The sequence below is a fragment of the Ruditapes philippinarum genome, unplaced genomic scaffold, assembly GCF_026571515.1.
Source record: "Ruditapes philippinarum isolate M1 unplaced genomic scaffold, ASM2657151v2 ctg252_1_1_1_1, whole genome shotgun sequence".
NCBI lineage: Eukaryota > Metazoa > Mollusca > Bivalvia > Venerida > Veneridae > Ruditapes > Ruditapes philippinarum.
The window spans coordinates 418,541-441,261 of record NW_026859757.1 but is presented as its reverse complement, the minus strand read 5'-3'; the positions used below and the strand labels follow the sequence as shown (position 1 = coordinate 441,261).

Here is a 22,721-nt window from a genome sequence, read left to right as displayed (position 1 = left end):
TTAACATATTCCATTGGCATTCTTTGGTGCCAATTTCACAAACACCAAGGCTGATTGTTTAATAGCTTATAAATTGAGTGATATAGAACATTTTACATTTGGAAAAAAAACAGTTTATATTGATCACAGTCATGTTTTAAAGGTCATAAATCTAACTCGCAAAATCATTTTTCAACTAGCATTTTGCGAGTTTGTGAGTGTTAAATTCAAGCCCTGCTCAGTTGATAATGGTATAGAATAATAATATCTGTCATATTTTGCGGTTCGGATCGGAATATCCGTCCCGAGGTGATCCGCCCATTGGGTGGTAACGAGGCTTGCCGAACCGCAAACATATGTCAGATATTTTTTCTTGCATATTCTACCATATTCCGTTATATTTTAAATTCTTTATCTTTATTTTCAATGAAAATTTATATCATTACAACCGTAACTACTTTCATTCAACAGCGTATGAATTACAAAATCATTCATAACGGTAAAATGACGTCATCTTTATCGTGCCATTGTACAGCACGCGACTCATCTGGAACCCCCCATGCCAGATGAAAATTTCCGGCATGGGTAAAACTAACGGAAACGCCAGTCTGATATGCAAGAATTAGGGGAGAATGAGGAGCATATAGATTTGCTATTGTCTGTACATTGAGCTGTCTCAGTCAGTGTAATGTGGGAGCATCATGTGTGGACACATTGGTGAACAAAATAATGTTTAAAATAAAACAAGACACCATGTAATATCATAATAACCATTTAAAATTTGGTACCTTTTTTCATTTTGACTTGACCTTTAGAGCATTACAATATTTCATAATTTATATTCTCTTAATTTTTTTTTGTAGAGTTCTTACGTAATATATGTAAAGCCAATTACATTTGAGAAAACAATTATGAAGAACCCTGAAAACTCCTAAATTATTAGCTATTTCTGAAAACCATTATACATTAAACTAAAACAGAGACAAAAAAAGACAAAATAAGTATAACAGAGCAGTATATTCTATATACTTACTTGTATTTTTAATTGTAACAAAATACCAAGCAAATAAATGTAATGTGTCATTAAAAGGTAATAGACTAGTGGTCATGTGGTTTATTTCTAATTGTTATTAATGAACTATTGTCATTATTATTACATTAAAAGTTTGTTAGTGCATCCTTAGTTTTATTTAGCTTTCAGAGATTATAATGTTACAATTCAGTTGTTCTACTTGTTGTAGAATTAACCAGGCCCGTCAGCAAATCCATATAGTCTGACCAGTGTGTGGCTCTAAGTAATAGAAAGTCTAAGCATCGACCCCGAATGTTTTGATTGTAAAATAAAATAAAATTACATTCATTTCATCACAATATGAAACCCCAGAAAATAGTAATGTACAAGCATCTGATTTCGACTTTTCTATCGTTATCCTTTTCCCCTTCATCACAATAAGTAAACACACAAAAAAATGAGCCAATCAATGAGCATCGCTTTATTTTGACAGTGAGTTGAGTGCGGGTAACAAATACATACTATTAAAACATGTATGGGCACTGTGCATGTATGGGTATACGATATAATTCTGACACATTTTCAACAAAAAGATCTCCAAACTATGATACAAGTTGTTGTTAAAAATCCTTAAAACTCTTAAATTAAGAACAATGGATAGTCTTTATATCAAAACAGGACAAAACACATTATATATAATTATGTGGTTAACATTAATATTGTCTTTATCTAATTATTTACAGTTCCACCGAGATATCCGTCTAAAGAGGAGCGTAAGGTAGCGTTTGCATGTCAGGATAGTTATATTACATTGAAATGCAAGGAACCTGGCACAAAAATTAGAATCCTCCTTGCAAATTATGGTCGCTTTAGTCTTGTTGTCTGCAATCAAGATGGCATCCATAAAGGTTGGAATGTGCAATGTAGCTCCAAAATTTCCATGGAAGTTGTCACTGAAAGGTAATATTTGATTACATGTATCTCCCCCTGACATTCTATTAATTATAACAGTTCTGTCACAGTAGGTCTTCACATCATCTTAAAATAGATTTACACTCTTGCTTGATTTGTAATTTAGTTATTTATTTAGTACCAAAACACATTATATAATAACAACGCTCATTTGCCATCTGTTACTTGTAACTTTTATAAATATATTATATGAAATTGATTTACCATATATTTCATTTTTTGAACATGTTTTGTTTCTGTTCACAGTGTCAGTGTATCATCACATTTGTGCTATAATTTTTGTGCAGAGAGTATAATCTTGCTATTCACATATAAACATGTTATTGCATTATTTCCTGCACATTTCTAGGTGTGATTACAAGCTGAGCTGCAATATTCGTGCTCACAATGAAATTTTTGGGGACCCATGTCCCTCTACTACTAAATATCTGATGGTACAATACTGGTGCCCACGGGGTAAGAGAAGTTGTCAAGGAAGCATGTCCCATGGCAACCAGCATGATGTCCCTAGTAACTACGTTTTGTTGCATCTTGCACAGTTGTTGTCCCTCAATGTTTTGACACCATATCAGTTTTCCATTTTACTCCCACAAATTTTTATTTTTATAGTGTACGCAACTTTTTTATCTAGATTTGTTTTGGTGAAAATATGGGTTATTTTTATAAACAATAAATACAACATAATATTTTGCTTTCTGTATTTATGATATTATTGACAGCTTAATGCACATTGAATTTTGTCTTTACTTTTTATTTGCCTATGTATTTCATAAAAAAAATCAATAGCACAAACTTAAGTCACATTTTAATGTTAGCTGCATTTTAAATATAAAGAAATGTCAACTTGAATATTTGTTCATGTCTGGATCAATGAGCACACTAATCCAGAATATAAATAAATAGGGAAATAAGATTATGTGAACTAGTCTGATGTTAACCAAGTGGGTTTTTAGCTCGACTTTTCTATGAAAAGGGGAGCTATCCTACTCGCCCCGGCGTCGGCGTTGGCGTCACACCTTGGTTAAGTTTTTCGTACCACCCCACTTTATTTCAGAAGTATTACAAGTATGGCTTTGAAACTTACCATACTTGTTCACCATCATAACCTCCATCTACAGACAAGAGTACATAACTCTGTCAAGGTTTTTGACAGAATTATGGCCCTTTTTTGACTTAGAAAGTGTATTGAGCTTGGTTAAGTTTTTTGTACCACTCACTTTATTTCAAAACCATTGGAGGTATTGCTTTGAAACTGACCATACTTGTTTACCATCACGACCTTCATCAACAGACAAGAGGACATAACTCTGTCAAGGTTTTGACAGAATTATGCCCCTTTTTTTGACTTAGAAAATACATTGAATATGGGTAAAATCCACTTATTGCCTTAACCCTTTGAGATATTGCTTTGAAACTTTTAATGCTATTTCACATCATTACCCCCATCTGTACGCAAGAGAAGGTAACTCTGTCAAGGATTTGTTTTAAAAATTAAGGGCCTTTTATCGACTTAGAATCTTGGTTAAGTTTTTAGTACCAGTCCACTTTTTGACTGAACTGTTTGAGATATTAATTTGAAAGTTGGAATACTTGTTTACAATCATGATTCCCAAACATGTCCAGGAGAAGGTAATTCTGTCAAAGATTTTATTTGAATTATGGCCCTTAACTGTCAATGTTTTGTATTATAGGCAAGCACTAAAAAACTTAAAAAATCTAAAAAAATTCATTCCTATCCACTTGTTCACTTTACCATAAATTATGTCATATAAACATTGCTGTAAGGGTATCACACAATTCAGTAAAATAATTCTTCACTAAATATCTTAATGCTCATGGCCATTGTTCACTTTAAAAATACAGAGATTCTTGTATTGCCTTTTACTGCAAAAACTTTTTTTATTGGCAAGCAATAAAAAAGTCGAGCGCGCTGTCTTACGGACAGCTCTTTTTTATATTGTAACAAAGGTACAACTTAATTAAAGGTATATTTTGTCTGAGGCACCTGCAACTATAAACTAATTAGTGTAATTAGAAACTGAACCTATTGTTAAGATTTATTTGTATTTCATTGCTCATAAAGCGTGCAACTGGCTTCAAATTTAAAAAAAAGTACAGATGATTTTCATCAGTTTATAATGAAATAAATGCGGTGTTGATTAACCTAGAAATATTGAAGAGAATGAAATTTAATTCTGTAATCTGTAACCAATCTTGTTTAATATAAGGTACAGCTTTTGGCATTGAAGGATAGGTTTTCGAGTTATAGTCAATGATATATGAAGCTCCAAACATGGAAAGTGAAAGTGAATAGTTAATTATATGAGATTAGAAATGATGAACATTTTGAAGCCATTGAAGACAATCAATAGGACATAGCCTTTGAAATAACCTCATAAATTACAACTCTTGACATATAATTACTAAAAAAAAATTAAGATAAGACTTAAAATCCAAAGGTTTTGGACTTTCTACTTTGTAATAAATATACAATGTATGTTATGAACTTTAAAATTCAAATGAAATGTCTATGGACCTATATGATTAAATTTTGTTTGTAATGTGGCTGGGCTTTCAAAGTTACATGCAAATTTAACAGCATATCAAAATCTTCAGTAGAACTGTCAGGAGAGGTCAACTAATTGCCATATGGCACTGAACATTACATTAACAGTAAAAATTCTTTCCAAGTTACGAAGCTTTTCTTTTACATGTGACAAATAATTAGCAGAATTATGATCACTTTAAGGATATTTTAAGGGCGCTGCCATAGTGACGGTATTAAATTGGTTCTCTTGTCTCATTCCAGGGGAAAGTGTCGGAGAGAAATTGAATTCAGTTTAATCTTAAGATTATTGGAATTAGAGGGGGCATTGTCTGGATTAATTAGAAATTCTTTGACAAAATTGGTCTTTGTGTCTGAACATTTTTGTAGCGTTCTGTGTTTGGTTGATTTAATGAAGCAGGAAGACAAAGGAATTACAGACCAGGGAGATTTTAGGGTTCAAACAAAAAATAATTGAAGTCTAAAATCTGTCTGTCATGATGTAATGTCTTCTGTCAATGGGTCGGATCACACAGCTTTGTTTTCCATCAACATTTTTTGTCTCCTCAATAATTGTGTGACTCAGCGAAAAATGTTATCTTAATTCATTTCCAATTAATTTTTTTTTTTATTTTGCAAGGTTTGCTTAAAATACAAAATGTCTACAATTTTGTATTCTAAAGGTTGAATTTGTCATCATTTTAAATGCAGTCAGCACTTCAAATTTCCAGTAAACAATAAGGTTCATAAATTGTTGTGGTCACCACAATAAGTAGGAATTTTTCAATTTTCCTATTGTTTATGTTTGGATTTTGTTTCATATTATTCATAAATTATCACAATTCTATGATAAATTTACAATTCAGGGATGGACAATGTTAAAATGATGATCTATTTATTGTCCTCTTATTTTTATTGAATGATATGCTTTATATTTGAATTTATTTCTTTTTATTTTCAAACTTTTCATTTATATTTTTTATTAATTTCTGTTGAATTGTATCATCTCAGAGACTTCCAATATAAAAATGCTTTAAAACAAAAAACACACACGAAAAACTAATAAAATAGTTTCATGCTCAGATATTATTTTCTTTGTATTTGAAATGAGTCAATGTATATACTTATGAGTTTTTAAGAAAAGACTGATCATAATACAATTAAGAGAGTAATGTACACTGAAGGATCTTATCGAGCTGGCGTGTGTTAACGTCGATTGTTGTACGTTGAAACATTGTTGAAGCCGGATTCTACTAGAAATAATGCATAAAGGGGCATTTGTTAAGTCTTCTTCTATCCATTAAGCTAGATAGGCAATTATGACCATAACAAAGTTTTTGTGCACAAAATAGAATTATAATTGTTAGTTTATACAAAAGTACTTTAGTTTGATTGTGTTAGAATCCATAAACTTCTTTAAACACTCTCGATTCAATTTCCAGCCAACCAGTACTAAGCAATTAATGTTAAGTTTCTTGCTGAAGGAAACAACAGCTTGCCCCTGACAGAGTTTGAACCCATGCAGTCAGCAATCCTTAGATTTCTAGTCTGACTCATTAACCACTCAGCCATTCTGCAAAACAATTATCATTGTTGTTAACATAAAACATTTGGACTATGTAAAGTATTCAAAAAAAAATAAACAATTAACAATCTAGTGATGGCACCTTTAAATATTATAATGGTGGGTTAAAGGTAAAACATCCTTTACAAGGTAATTTTTGTACCATTTTACGTCATTTAGGGCACAAAAAAAAATGTTTCGATAAGAATGTGTGACTGTTTTTTATATTCACATCATGATCAAATGTAAAAATGTGGTAAACAAGATTAATGAATCATAACTGTTGCTCTAAATTTTAAGTTTCGTAGGTGTATGTTTGTTTTATAAGTTAATATTTTAAATAGTTTACTTTTATAAAAACACATACATTTTTATTTGATATTCTGGATTGTTTAATGTTTAAATAAGAAAATACAGAAATTGTCTTTTTATATACATATATGTACTTTGATGAATACTGTATTATACTTCAAAATTGACTATTTTATAACAGCATAAAAATATAAAAATTTAATCTAGAAAAAAGGGAAGATCCTGCAAGAGGAATGATAACAAGAGTAAAAAGGTGAAAAATGCAGACTGTTTGAATGTGTTCAAGAGATATGTAATTATAACTCTCACGACCCGTAGCACCAGCTTAAGACCAAAAAAGGGTTAGAATCAATGATAGCAAAAAATACCAGAATATTAAATCACTTAGATGAAGTATCAGTGTCACATTATGACGGTTAAAACAGCTATCAAGATTAGTGCTGTTGTGAATCTAGAAATCTGGAAAATGAGAGATCCCTCAAAAGGTGAAAATTGCAGACTCTGTTTGACTGAGTCTGTTCATGAGAGATATAAATGAAAAGTGTATGCCCATAAGGTTATTTCAGTAAGCATTTTAAACTTTGAGTACTATCAGTGACAGTTATGGAATCAGTATAATTCCATGCCAGCAGACTCTCAGCCCCCCAGCTATACTATACTTTTGGCTACTCAATAAAATACATCATCTTAATAGATAATATTGGACCATCCCAAATTAAAAACAGGAAAAGTTTGTGTTATATAATTAGTAAGCTTGTTTTGTGGCAGAAAGAGTTAATTAATTTCCTGCTATTGAAGTTATATGGCACCAAGATAACCACATTGTTTGATCATTCGCCAGCCACTAATCTGGTACTGTTTAACCCACCCTAAAATACCATTTTTTGCACTTCTTTGCCATCTTTTTTTTTATAAAATGCAAATAAACCAGGTAAACTTTTAATGTTGTCTGAAATTTCACTGGTATTGATTTTTTCCTTGTGTATTGAATCACATTTAGTTTAATGATGTATTTTATTTTACTTCTGCTCCAACAAAACTGAAATATCAAAATATTTAGACAGATATTATTGATGCAACATGCATTGAATAAATTATGGACTAAATAACTGTTGGGGAAATGTTTAAAGTTTATCATTCTAATAAATTTTCACATGTTTTAAGTTAATTCTTTCAGGAAGAATATTTCATCTAAATTTCAACCAAAACATTCTTGTTGATTGAGTTTTTACTTGGCTAAAGCCATTAAACATAACCATTTATGAACTTATCTGGGATATATTTCAACTATAAGCTATATAATGAATCTGCAAATCAATGAATTGTAAACATTAACTTTGAGAAATATGGTCCAACTTCTTATTAAGTCAAACTTCATGGAGACTTTGATGTTACTGGTATGCTGTATCTGAAATATTAATTCAGCTTCCTTTGATATAACTTTACAGCTGTACACACAGTATATCAATTTGTGCCTGCATAAGGCATGTTGTAAATAATTTATTAGACAGACAAAAATGGTCGCCCATCTAGATTTTTACCTAGATATCATAACTGCTGGTGGTAACGATATACAAAACACAAGTTGTATATTAAAATTAGTGAATTTAAACTGAAATGAACTGGTGTTGAAGTCTGTATAAAACATTGGATATACAATGCTTCATTATATAATATCAATAGATATTTGTAAAGCTATCATCATGATTATCATAATTGTTTATTTAATTATTTAAAAGCATTATTATAGATTTTACCAATTTGCATCATCAACAACAAATGTTTAATTATCCCTGTAATTATAGAGATCATCAACATGATAATTATGATTATTGGATTAGTCATCGTCATCATTGTTAGAAACATGATATTATAATTAATATTTATTGTCAAACATTACTAATATTATCACCCTCATGATTTAAATGATTGATTTCATCATCATCAACATTATCATTGATAATTATCATTATCATCATTTTTAGTATCATTAGCAGCATCATCATTATTAACATTATTGATATCATACCTAAAAGATGCCATAATCATCAACAATAGCATTATTGATATCATGGTAAACATTTATGTCATATTCATCAACAACAACAACAACAGTATTGATATCGTTTTCACCATTATTGATATCATGGTAAACATTTATGTCATATTCATCATCAACAACAACAACAACAACAGTATTGATATTGTTATCAACATTATTAATATCATGGTAAACATTTATATCATATACATCAACTACATTATTTATATCATCATCAACATTATTGATATTATTTATATCATAATCATCATCAACAGCATTATTTTCAGCATTATTTATATCATCATCAACATTTAAACCCTCCCCTATATAAAAGTTATTATCATCATCATCATCATCAAAATTGCTTTTATCATTATCGATATTTTCACCCAAATAACAGTATTGTTGTCAATATTATTATCAGCATCATTGTACCTAACATTTATTATCCAGTATGTTAACTTTTATTATCATTTTCATATAGAATGTTGTTTTTGTTATATTTTATTAAGTGATTTAATGATTGCTGTGTGACTAATTTTTGTAGTGTCATGCATGTTTTAGGTGTTTGTTGTTTTAAAGTTTGTTAGAAATTTTGCCATAATATACTGTATTTGAAATGCTACAAAATTCTCTACATTGTGGGTCATCTTTTTTCCCCTATTTTTGATTGGACTTAAAATGAATATTCTGATTACTATAAAAAAATGGACTATTTTTTTAGATATATAAAACAAAATGTAATATTTTTCTTACAAGATTAGACATATGTAGAAGTGTATCTATATGTGACATTTTTGCATATATACAGACATACCAGCTGTGACAATGTTGATTTTCTGAGAATAGAATTTTCATTGACATATTCTAAAATCCGTTACCACGGTAATAATATCAATGTACATAATGTAGAGAGATTTTTTAGCTACAGTCAAACTTGTCTATAAAGACAAATCATTAGAAATGGATGAAATGATCTCTTTAAACCAGACAATAATGAATTGTCTATGCAACCAGTATAGAGCCAGATCAGGGTGCATCCTGGCTATACTGACCACTGATTTGTCGGTTTACAATGTCAAAACAGGACTTGTCCATTATAAAAAAGAAAAGCAGGGTAAGGATTAAGCAGGTCATTTTGAAATAGGATTGGTCTAAAGCCCATCTCACACAGGACACACGGCTTACACGGTTGGCCACCCGTGTAAACCGTACATACAACCGAACTAACCGTAGCGTTATCCGAGTTACACTCGGGCCATTCGAGTGTATCCGTGTAAGCCGTGTATGATTTTTAAAACTTTTAAAAAACTGGTACGGATGCCATGTCCGTGTATGACCGTATAAGCGACCGTACAAGACCGTAAGAGACCGTGTGAGACCGTATCAGACCGTATATACAGCCGTATGTGAAGTTCACTCCACGAGTGAGCCCAACCGTATCAAGGTCGTGTATAAATCGTATGGAATCGTTCGAGACCGTCCCCAAGTCCTACATCCAACACCCGATTAACACCCGAATGTCACAAGATCACGGTACGATTCAAACGAGTGCACACACGGTTTTATACGATCGCCATACGACCAATACGGTTCATATACGAAACATACATGGCCGACACGGTAAAGTACGGGTATACAGGGTCTCACATGGCCTCGTACGGTCTAACACAGCCTCTACGTCAGCAAGAACTGTACAAAAAACACAACTACCTGCTGCCACCCTACCAAGAGTGCTTGCTGCATCACACTAGAATGTATCCAAAGAAGAAGTTTTGGACGCATAGAAGGAATACAAGAAGAGCCATCCAGGCCCACCGACCACTCCAACTTATTGACCCTGATAAGCTAGAGGACCAACCGGTAATAACCGTGTCTCCCAGGGATTCAGACTACAATGCCAGCTCAGTGGACCCTCCAGCAACCGCTACACAACAGAAAAAAAGACACATTCATTTTACATTGCTTCACTTTTTATTCATTTATTGATGTTAATATTAGTTATAAAGATTGTTGACAGGTTATATGGCCTTATATAAACGGCTGTTTGTAAATATAACCCGAGCCGCTAGGCGAGGGTTATATTGCAAACAGCCGTTTATATAAGGCCATATAACCTGTCAACAATCTTTATAACGAATTTATAATACAGCAAGCATCATTTTTAGAGGAATAAAGCGAGATTTCTTTATAAATCGACAGCAGCCGTGTATATAAAAATATATAAACGTCACGATTATCCAATGAAAAGCGACGTTACAAACGTGCAGTATTATAATGATCTATATATAAGTGTTCTTCGTTGAAATTTCGAAAATTCATGAAGCCAAGTCATCAAAATGGGTTAATTTATATCAAAACATACACAAATGTGTGATATTTCGAGACTTACTCGAACAAAAGTCGGCGGGACCCTATGTAAATCCTGTGAAAGTCGAGTAAATTGAGTAAAAGTCGTGTTTAATCGTACCAGACCGTACTAGACCGTACTTGGAACCGTACAACAGTCGTACGTATTCGTATGCAAATCGTGTTCAAACCTTGCTTGACCGAATATATCCGTGCTCAGTTTGTACATACTCATGCTATATTCGAGTCTAATTCGTGCCAACTAAACCACAAGCACGGTTGGAGCTCAAAACTCGTACCAGTCAACCCGTGTATAACCGAGTATACCGTATGGGAATCGTGTGTCCAACCGTGTTTTGTGTGAGACGGGCTTAATTGAGCCATAATAGACTTACTCCGGAATTAAGAATTTGTTAGTTTTTTCCAGCTAATCAGAAGGTTCAAACAATCTTACAGTTACAGCTTTGAAAATAAACGCAACGGGTTGGCTAATCTCTTGTGACCGGTAGTGCACCATGAAGCTTAAAACTGTAAACGTTTGTTTGTGCGGGAAAAACTCACTTTTGCTGAGTTCCGGATAACGTATTATAGCCCTTAGTTAATTAGCCTAGAGTGTTACATGGTGCTGATCCAGGGGTGGTTGTTAAGTACAAGTTTGACTGTATAACCTTTATTTATTACCCAGATTTTGAATGAAGCATGCAAACCCTTGTTATGTTATTTTTGTATGTTACCCTGCAGATGTGATAACAGAACAAAGTGTACTTTCCAAGCCAGTAACAAACTCTTCGGAGACCCGTGTAATGATACCAAAAAGTACATTGAGGTTCGATATTTCTGTGAAAGAGGTAATTACCAGCATGTTGATACTGCTATTTCTCATTTTACTTTTAGAATATTCAAATTTAAGAACACGTAGTTTTTTATTTTGTGTTGTTTTTTTTCCTCTCACAAATCTTATGTACATTCATTTACTTAATAGTATTTTAAAACAATGATTTATTTTATGATGAGATATTTCACGTATGGAAACATTTTATGTTGAGATATTACCCAAAATTATAATAGTACTGCATACTTTGAAAAATTTGACATTAATTGCCAACAAACAACCTCTTTTTATAACCCATACAGCAGTTGTCTATTATAATAAGCAAACTTGGTAGCTTATTTAATTTCCTCCCGTATTTAAGTGTTTTTTGTAATGTGTAAATCTGTTTATTGAATGGAAGAGCACCTGGATACAGACTAGAGAGATAGTAGGTGTTTTGTTGCTGTTGTAATTTACTGCAGATGAATAAACAAATGCATGTCAATCACAGATTGATTTATTCCCTCATTATACCAGCTTCAATACAGTCTAAAGTGTTATATTTGCCCATTTATTAAATTTCATTGTAGGTTATTTCACTATAATTATAGCATGTGGGTTTTGTTGGGTTTTATTTTTACTTTATTTGTGAGTATAATTTTGCATCTGTCAGTGTCATAAGATATTTTCTGAAGTTTAAATTTAAGAAAACCTGTGCAAATATGAAATTTTAACCTACCCGAATGTAGTTATATCTCTCCCAATTTATCTATGGTTAAGATATGGATAAGATACTATATAAGCTGTAAGACATTTAAATAAAATATCATAATTTTCCTTGAAAACAGATTTTAAGACTGTCGCAATGCATTGCATTTACAAGAAAGAAAAATTATTTAAAACAAGTTATGGAAGTTTCTGTTTTTTCCAGCCAATGAAATCACAGAGGAAACAGAACCACCGTATACCATTGTTAATCCAACAACGTTTGAAGCTACAACCACCATATATCCTGAAGTTACAACACTAGAACATAAGAAACATGTCACTGAAGCTCCACAGTCGTGGAAGAACGTGAAACACTGCCCGGAGGAGGAGTTACATGGTTTGTTTTGGGAGAAGACTTTAGCAGGGAAAATGTCGATCACTGACTGTCCTGTAGATATGTTAGGTAAATATCAATTAACTTAATTTATATGACACAATAAATTAACTTTTTAAGTAACTAAATTTAAATAAAGTGTAAGGACTGGTCAAAGTGATATTTTTTGCATATAAAAAAGGTACATAAAAGCATAATTTTAAGCACTGTCTCAATTTACAAAACTGTTAAATATCACATTTTAGTGAAGTTTTATCAAGCATGTTACTAGAAGGGAATGGGTTGAAACTCCACATACATTAGAGCATAGTAGGAAGACACTGTCCCAGGCCCATAACTCTAACATAGATTCTTACAGAATTATGGTCATTTTTAAACTTAGAAAATTTTACATTATCCAGGCTCCTGTTTAACTATCAAACACTGAAAATAATCAAGAACACTGTGCTTCTGACAGCTCTTGTTTAATATTTTTTAAACTTTTAAGCAGTAAGCGTCCTGAGAGGTATATTTTGCAATGTCAGTGTTTTATATAAATGTAAATTTCTTTGATTTCATGATAAATCTTTGAATAAGTTTTGAAAATAATTCACATTTTCCAAATTTTAATGTAATGTTGCCCATATCTGATATATACCTGTGATGACAGATTGTTTCATCATATTTATGCCCCCGCCATGTAATGGCCGGGGCATATAGTGTTACCCTGTTCCGTCATTCCGTCCTTCCGTCCTTCCGTCATTCTGTCATTCCGTCATCATCAGTTTCCGTTCATTATCTTAAGAACGGTTGCACACATTCAACTCAAATTTGACATATGAATATGTCATGACAAAATACAGGTCAAGTTCGAATTTGGTCATGGTTCGATGATTTTTGACAGAGTTATGCCCCTTTTACTTTGAAAATAATATGAAATTTCGGTTTCCGTTCATTATCTCCCCAACGGTACAACACATTCAACTCAAACTTGACATATGGATATGCAGTGACAAAATACAGGTCAAGTTCGAATTTGGTCATGGTTCGATGATTTTTGGCAGAGTTATGCCCCTTTTACTTTGAAAATAATATGAAATTTTCAGTTTCCGTTCATTATCTCCCCAACGGTACAACACATTCAACTCAAACTTGACATATGGGTATGTCATTAAAAAATACAGGCCAAGTTCGAATTTGGTCATGGTTCGATGATTTTTGGCAGAGTTATGCCCCTTTTACTTTGAAAATAATGTGAATTTTCAGTTTCCGTTCATTATCTCCCCAACGGTACAACACATTCAATTCAAACTTGACATATGAATATGTCATGACAAAATACAGGTCAAGTTCGAATTTGGTCATGGTTCGATGATTTTTGGCAGAGTTATGCCCCTTTTACTTTGAAAATAATGTGAAATTTTCAGTTTCCGTTCATTATCTCCCCAACGGTACAACACATTCAACTCAAACTTGACATATGGATGCGTCAAAAGAATGCGCAGGTCCATGTTCAAATTTGGTCATGGTTCAATGATTTTTGGCAGAGTTATGCCCCTTTCACTTTGAAAGTAATATGAACTCAGGGCTCACGCTGTCGGTCGCCATAGTCGCCATTTGCGATTATTTTATAAGATTGGCGATTATTTTTGCATTTTGGCTACAAAATCTGGCGATTATTTTTTACTTCCAACAGTGTTTATATAAGGTGTAAAAATCGATAATGAATGCAGTAGTCCCAATTAACACCAGCGGGGTGCATTTAATCGAGTGTCAACTTTTTACCGGTCACGTGCTGCTAACTATATTGCCCGAGGTGATAAAATACATGCGAGATGTATAATTGTATAAGTACTTCAAAGATATTGTCCAGCATTTATAATAGCCATCAAATATCCGTCAATTAGCCACAAAAATCGTTTTAAAATTGATAAACTGTATATTGACTTACCCAAAATTTACCGTGAATTCCAGTAATTGCAAATTTTGATTTTTTTTAAGCTACTTGACTAAATCGCCAGTGGAAAACAATGGTAAAATATTTAAAAAGTATTAAATTCCAAACAACTATTTGCACAACAACCAAAATTGTGAATATTTCTCAAGAAAACAGGAAAAATCCGATTGTCACATATTTTCGCGACACCGATAATTTTGATAATTTTTTAAAGGTGAATTAAGCTATGTTCTGTTTAAAAATCTTTACTACTATGGCAGAAAATTTGTATTACATTGGTGATGATGATATTTTTCAGTAAATTATTCAGAAAAAAGGCTGCATTCTGTGAATGAGTTTGCAAACTTGTGTTATTTCCATAGGCTAATATATATATGACCTAGATCTACTCCAGTTCTGTGTGAAATTGACAGTGGTTATAGCTGACAAAATTTGATTAGAACAAACAAAAAAAGTTGTCTGATAACAGCATTATGTAAAGTTATAATGAATCTTTAATATTATTGTTATACAGTAATTATACTAATTATAACGTTTTTATTCTGTTCTATAATAACAATTAAAGTTGTGGTTCTATTTAAAAAAAGGTAGTTATCAATATACACAAATGTATCAGTTTATTTGAGAATCCTTATAAAACTGAAAGATATAAATGTAATGTTTATTTAATCAACTGCTTATGTCAACTTGTTAATCGCTAATTTGTGAATAGTCCGCTGAACTTTTGGCTATTATTTTTTTAAGTTAAAATTATTGGCTATTATTTTATTTGAGCCAGTGTGAGCCCTGGAACTTTTCAGTTTCCGTTTATTATCTCCCCAACAGTACAACACATTCAACTCAAATTTGACATATGGATATGTTTTTGGAATGCCCAGGCCAAGTTGGAATTTGGTCATGGTTCAATGATTTTTGGCAGAGTTATGCCCCTTTCACTTTGAAAATAATATGAAATTTACAGTTTCTGTTCATTATCTACCCAACAGTGTTACATATTCAACATTAATTTGACATATGGATATGTCAAAGGAATGGGCAGGTCAAGTTGAAATTTGGTCATGGTTTGATGATTTTTTTTTGCAGAGTTATGTCCCTTTCACTTTGAAAATAATATAGATACATCTTAGGAATAAGCAGTTTAAGTATGAATTTGGTTGTGGTTTAATGATTTTAGACAAACTTATCTTTCCTGAATGTTGGAAAAATTTTGTACTTTCAGTTTCAGCACTCATACTTTTAGCCATTATTTTGGCTACAAATATGAAATATGTTATTTTTAAAAGGTTAAGACTGAATAATTTCAGTGTCTTGAACATTGTATGAAAATGGTTTGTGTTAACATTTTAAAGTTTTAAGGGCTTTGAACTTAAAATGAAAAAAAAAATTAATGCACCATCTGAAATTTTGGCTGCATGCGGGGGCATCCGTGGCATGATGACACATTTCTAGTTTATGTTAATGCAAACTGTTATACTATAAAAATTCTTCACATTTTTAGCTCGACTATTCGAAGAATATGAGAGCTATTGTAGTCGCCCCGGCGTCCGCGTCTGCGTTGGTTAAAGTTTTTTGTAAATTCAAATATCTCAATTATTGCTTGAGATATTCAATTGAAACTTACAATACTTATTTATAGTAACAATGTACATCAGATTGACAAGTTGGATAACTCTGCCTACAATATTTACAGAATTATGCCCCTTTTTAACTTAGAAATTTTGGTTAAAGTTTTTTGTAAATTCAAATATCTCAATTATTGCTTGAGATATTCAATTGAAACTTACAATACTTATTTATAGTAACAATGTACATCAGACTGACAAGTTGGATAACTCTGCCTACAATATTTACAGAATTATGCCCCTTTTTAACTTAGAAATTTTGGTTAAAGTTTTTTGTAAATTCAAATATCTCAATTATTGCTTGAGATATTCAATTGAAACTTACAATACTTATTTATAGTAACAATGTACATCAGATTGACAAGTTGGATAACTCTGCCTACAATATTTACAGAATTATGCCCCTTTTTAACTTAGAAATTTTGGTTAAAGTTTTTTGTAAATTCAAATATCTCAGTTATTGCTGAAACTTACAATACTTATTTATAGTAACAATGTACATCAGATTGACAAGTAGGATAACTCTGCCTATAATATTTGCCTATAATATTTACAGAATTATGCCCTTTTATAACTTAGATATTTTGGTTAAAGTTTTTTTGTAGAGTCGAATATCTCAATTATTGCTTGAGATATTCAATTGAAATTTACAATACTTTTTTACAATACTTTTTTATAGTAACAATGTACATCAGTTTGCAAAATTGCATAACTCTGCCTGCAATATTTGCAGAATTATTTGCCCCTTTGAAACTTAGAAATTTTATTCAAAGGTTAAAGGTCTTCAAAGATATTTACTTAAAACTTAACACATGTACTTAGGGTCATAATTGGAGAGTCATAATTGTATGTCACTGACCAAGTTCCATAACTCTACTCACATTTAGGCTTATTCATCTCCCCTTTTCTACTTAGTCTCTTGGTTAATGTTTACATGCAAGTTTTACATATCTCAATAACTATTAAAGATATTTATTTAAAACTTCACATATGCATTTAGAATCATAATTGTAGGTCACTGACCAAGATCCATAATTCTATCTTGCATTTAGGCTGATTTTTCTCCCCTTTTTCAACTTAGAAATTCATGGTAAAGTTTTTTCATGGTAAAGTTTTGCTTGTAAGCTGTTATCTCCATAACTACTGAAGAGTTTGTGCCTTTTTTGGGACATTTTTATGCATTCATAATAATAAAGCAGTGGTTTACTTGATAAAACATCTTAATAACAAGCCTTTGTACCTTTTCGGTCAATTTTATGTATTCATAGGTAACTAGCATTATTATACTCAATAAAACACCCTTGTGACAACTTTTTGAATAGTCGAGCCAATACTGTCCTCCCACAGTTCTTGTTTTAACTAAACTTGCCAGAATTTAAAATGTAATTTAATAACTTTATAATGACATATTAAAATTGATTGGGGTTTTACTATGATACAATAAATCACAGTGGCACACTAGCAGTATATGTGCAAAGCCTGTGATTATTTTACGTAACATATTTTTTTATAAACTGATAAGATTTTTGCATATTATGTGATAATTTATTGTGATTAATGTACATTGTATAAGTTGAAATGTAGTAACTTAAATTTAAAATGTTTAATTCTATTCTACTTTATTTAAAATAGCAGGAAAGTTTGTACCTCTCAGCAGCTCATTATATAGGGGTTTCAAATGAAATCTTCCAGTGGTGTTCTCTATCAACTTTTAACCTTATAAATTTCTTAAATAGTCTTGCCCAGTTTCCATTTTTGGGATCATCTATTATCAGTTTTGGTGATATCAAGATGAAATTAAAGTTAGTCAGCCTACAGTGTAGGGCCTGGTCAAATTGTATGGCTGTGCCTGCTGGCCAAAAGGGTACCCTTAATTACAGAGTCATGACCTTTGATTGTCTCAAAATTGTGTCAGTCATTGATACAGCAGTATTTCCTTCATTATTTAATGAAAATCTGTATATAGTTCTGTTTTTCAAAACATAAATTTATCTTATATTATCAGGTGAAGCACGAAGACAGTGTGGTAGGAATGGCAAGTGGGACAGGTATCCCGACCTAACAGACTGTGTCTCTGTATGGATGGAGGAACTTCAAACCATGGTAATTATAATTTAAAATTTATAACCAGTCATATGGAGGTCTGTCTCCAGTATAAATTTAGGTCAGTTCGTACACAAGTGTTGTCCGATTCAGGTTTCATATTCTCAACTGCAGGATTGGCAATGGACAGTGGGGCAATTTCACCACAGGAATCTAGTGGTGGTTATTGGGTTGAAATTCACTGACTAAATAAATGCATCTGTATATTTGTCTACTTTGTCTTGACTGTATCAGTAATTGTTATTACAACCCATTCTCAAGTGTGCCTGTATGACCATGTTAATTTCTTGCATTTTTTGTGGGTTGTTTAAAGGCAGCATGAAATTTAATTTCATCTGACTATCTGGCTATACTTGTGTAAAGGAACATTAAGCCCTACTTTTGTGTTATTTCAGACATGATTAGAAGCATGTCATAACATTGTCTTAAGTTTTGTTAAATCATGTTGATTGTGATGGAAGTTTTAAATAAATCTGTTGTATGAATTTTAATGATATTTTGGTAAACCTTTTCTTCAACTTTCATAAGATGCAGTAAGGAAAATAATGTTGAGTAATTATGCATTCAGAGAGGGGCCTTTTCAATTTGAGTGCAGTTAAAAGATTTATGGCTAAAAAAATAAAGCACACCTGGATTGAATCTTAAACAGTGTTATATTAATGTTCATTTTAGATTTTGTATAATGCCTTCAGAAACTTTATGAGATAGATTGCAAATTTATGCAGGACAAAAATCAAAATTGGAAAATTTTCAACAATGTGTATTTTTTTGTTTTTTTGTTTGGCAGATTGATTTTGAAGTGTCTGCAGAGTTGACAATATCTAAATTAAACAGTAAGATGAAGGGGAAAGTTCTTGGTGCTGGAGATCTAAAACAAGCTTCCATCAATGTCCTACCTCGTCTTGTTACTAAAATGAAGAAAGAGATGACCAGGGATATGCCAAAACAAGTGAAGAAAGAGAAAGTACAGAGCTTTACAAAGGTAAGTTCGTGGAAAAGGTGTATCAATGATGTGTAACTGTTGGGCTGCCTTCCATAAAATATTATAGTAAATTTAACTTAAAACAATGGTGAAAATGTACCAATGATTGGTATGCCTAAAAATTAAATTGAGAAATTGCTAGTATTTGAATTTGATAAGCCTGGTCAAGGTAAAAGGTGATGGCTTTTCTTTTTTCAAAAGGACTTCAGATAGTTTTAAGTCCATTTCAGTAAAATTTAAAAAATAAAGAGATGGTAATTATATAAGTAAATCTGACTGTCTCACATAAATTGTACACCTGCGTTTATGTTACATTGTATATGATTAATTGGGCAATAAATAATGAATGTTGATGATATATTGTACAGGAGATGGTTAAATCTGGTAGTGGTTTGTTAAATGCTACACAGCAGCAGTCATGGAGGGGCCTCCGACAAGAGGAGCGCAAGAAGGCTGCAACATCCCTGATTGTTTCCCTTGAACAGATGGCGCTAGAAGTCGCATCAACAATAGATAAACATGAAACTGTTGCATCGGCTGAACAGAATATTGGTATTGTAAAATTAATTATTTCCACTAAAATAGAATCTACTGACATAAATTATGGTTTGTTATTTCAAACTGTTTACATAATTGTTCTTGTGTTGCAGAAATTCTGCTAGCTTATTGAACACCCAGTTGTCTCTCTACTGTCCCTGAAATAATGCATTGAGGTATTTCAGTGGGCATCCAACTGTAAGTAAGATAGAAAGTTGCCATTTGACTTTAAATCCTATTGATTTTACTATAGAAAAGCAAAAAATAGTTATAAATAATAGTTATACAACCACTTAGCTGATGATATTGAGTAATAAAAAGCAAAAACAAACATAATGATATTAGTATGTTAATAACAACACAGTAGAAGTAAACAGGGGAAAAACATCAAAAGACAAGATGTATAAACTTGTGAATGTTGTTGTTATGATCATTTATTTACAATATTTTATTTCTAAGTAACACATTTACTGTCATATTTCCTTTTGATGTCTAATTGTGTTCTGATGAAATGCTTGAGGATGGTATTTAAGAATGAGGCTAATTCATAGAATAATTGACCTAAGAGTAAACAATAAAGAGCTTTTAATTACTACTAGATGATGAAAAAAATGGCCGGTATGTCATTTTAACGTGAGGCGTTTATGAATACTTAACATTGTTAATAGGTAAAAAAACTTTAATAATGTTGATAAATAGTTATGAAATTTTCATATATGCTTCTTCTTTCAGCATTATTCTATTAAAACAAACATTAATTCCTCCATGCTGATTAAAACCACATAATGTAGCATTTAAATGCTTATTAAATTCTTCCAGTCATAAAATTTTAAGTTAAGATTCATTTAATGATTGCCTCATTTCAACTTTTTGTTTTCACCAGTAATGGAAGTAAGTGTGATGAAGATGTCGAGAACACAACATGATCTAAAATTACCCATCAATCAGTATACACAGGGGCCAACAGATGGTTTCCATGACTTCACTCTGCCACTTGATGCTGTTTCAGGGCTAAAATCTACAGGTAAATTTGCCAGAATCTTCACAATTTACCAAAATGCTGTCTATGTACCAAAATCATCACTGTTTCTTCCCAAGTATAACATGTTTACAAAATTCCAGAGAATGACGTAATATGAATGATAATGGGGGAGGAGTTTTTTCCTTGAATAGTTCCCATAATACACTTTATCTTCGTTAATGAATGGAATATACTGGCTGCAAGTGCCAGGAGTTGAGTACATAATAGCTTTACAAAATACCAGTGTAAAGTGGTTAATGATCCCATTTAGTTTTATACTTCTTTTATGTAAAGAGTTGTACTGTTATACATTAAACCATTTCCAAACCATGATACCCTTAGAATATTGTAAACAAAATATTATTTACTGAATGCATTCCTTTAACAGTTATAAAAGTGTTTATCTAGCCAAGCATTTTACACCTTTACATCTACATGTATTTGTACCACTTTATCTTATTTCTTTATCTTCTATTCACAGATGATGTAACAGTGACTTATTTATTCTACAATAACCTGGAAGAACTGATGAACCCATCTACTGACCAGCCAGAAGAGCAAACCCAAAACTCTGTGATCAACTCCAACATAATTGCTGCATCAGTTATGAAGCATACACCTGATGTTGTCCAACCTCATTCTAAAACACAATTGAAAAGACCTATGACCTTTAAACTTTCTCATAAACATGTAAGTTCTGTCACTAACAGTTTTTGTTTGTTTTTTGTTGTTGTTTTTGAAAACTTTGTTTTCCTGTCAAATTTAAAAAAAGGATATGTTTGGTAATTTTGCTGATTTTAAATCACATTTGACCACTGTAAGTTCAAATCTTATCAGAGACTTTTAACTTTTTCATGTGGGAAGATTAACAAGCTTGCTAACATAAGATCATAGTTCTACTTATTTGCCTGCTCTTTCCTGAAAATATACATCTAGGGGCACAAGAGGTCATCCTCTTACAGAAGAGCTGGAAAGTTGCAATATGACATGTACAGTGTTCATGTAATGCAAAACCCAATCAAACTAAGAATGTCTTTTTAACATTTTCTTTGATGATTAAAAGATAAATTTCTCACTGCTTTAATTTTAAGCTCAAACTATTAATGGCTCTCTATAAACAAGAAATTACCAAATCCTCGATGTCTTTAATATTTCTTTGATATTAGTCTTCAATAATTCACCAAAGCTGTCATTCCATAAATAGATTTTCCAACTTTGAATGTGATTTTAAAATGATTCTGTTCAAAATATCTTTTATGTTTCCTAGAATGTGTCTAGTAAAAACATTTTTTTTAATTAATTACTAGGCCATTTCTGATAATATTGTTTAAAAATTTGTTAACCCAGACAATTGCTACATAATATATAATTCATGTGATTAATCAATTATAGCAGAGATGTCAGTCATCTTCCAACAGTAATCTCCTGATACTTGTAATTCATTGATTACAGAATGTCATGTTATAAATGCAGCAAATCTGCTGATTCTGTCTCTCTGTTAAAGGAAGCTTCTTTTAATCATAAAGATATATAATGTGTATTTATAATGCTGTTGTACTTCTTTTTAATTAATTTATAAAAATTATAATGATTGAATGACATAACTTACCAATAGTAGACCTGATAGTAAAATAAGTGTTGCAAGAATTGTTTGTATACCCTTCTAATGTTGCCAGTTAATGTATACAAATTTAATGGTGCCAGTTAGTGTAGACCAGTTATATGTAGTCATTTATTGTAGACTCATTTTATGTTGGCAATTAGTGTAAACCAATTCTTGTTGGCAGTTAATGATTACCAATTTCTTGTTGCCATTTAATGCATACCATT

At 31.7% G+C, this 22,721-nt stretch overlaps 1 protein-coding gene across 7 annotated transcripts in view; it reads left to right on the top strand.

Moving 5' to 3' along the window:
* The window catches only part of LOC132757820 (adhesion G protein-coupled receptor L1-like), a 56,348-nt gene that overhangs the window by 4,669 nt on the left and 28,958 nt on the right, over positions 1 to 22,721 (top strand). For 6 of the 7 annotated variants that reach the window (XM_060749262.1, XM_060749255.1, XM_060749258.1 and 3 more), the window contains exons 3-10: positions 1,735 to 1,951; positions 11,519 to 11,625; positions 12,520 to 12,759; positions 18,254 to 18,351; positions 19,139 to 19,333; positions 19,702 to 19,885; positions 20,754 to 20,894; positions 21,373 to 21,581. In XM_060749262.1, the coding sequence (XP_060605245.1) occupies positions 1,735 to 1,951; positions 11,519 to 11,625; positions 12,520 to 12,759; positions 18,254 to 18,351; positions 19,139 to 19,333; positions 19,702 to 19,885; positions 20,754 to 20,894; positions 21,373 to 21,581 (1,391 nt within the window). Of the gene's footprint in view, positions 1 to 1,734; positions 1,952 to 2,312; positions 2,420 to 11,518; positions 11,626 to 12,519; positions 12,760 to 18,253; positions 18,352 to 19,138; positions 19,334 to 19,701; positions 19,886 to 20,753; positions 20,895 to 21,372; positions 21,582 to 22,721 lie in introns of all 7 variants that reach the window. The other variant, XM_060749261.1, reaches the window with a different exon arrangement.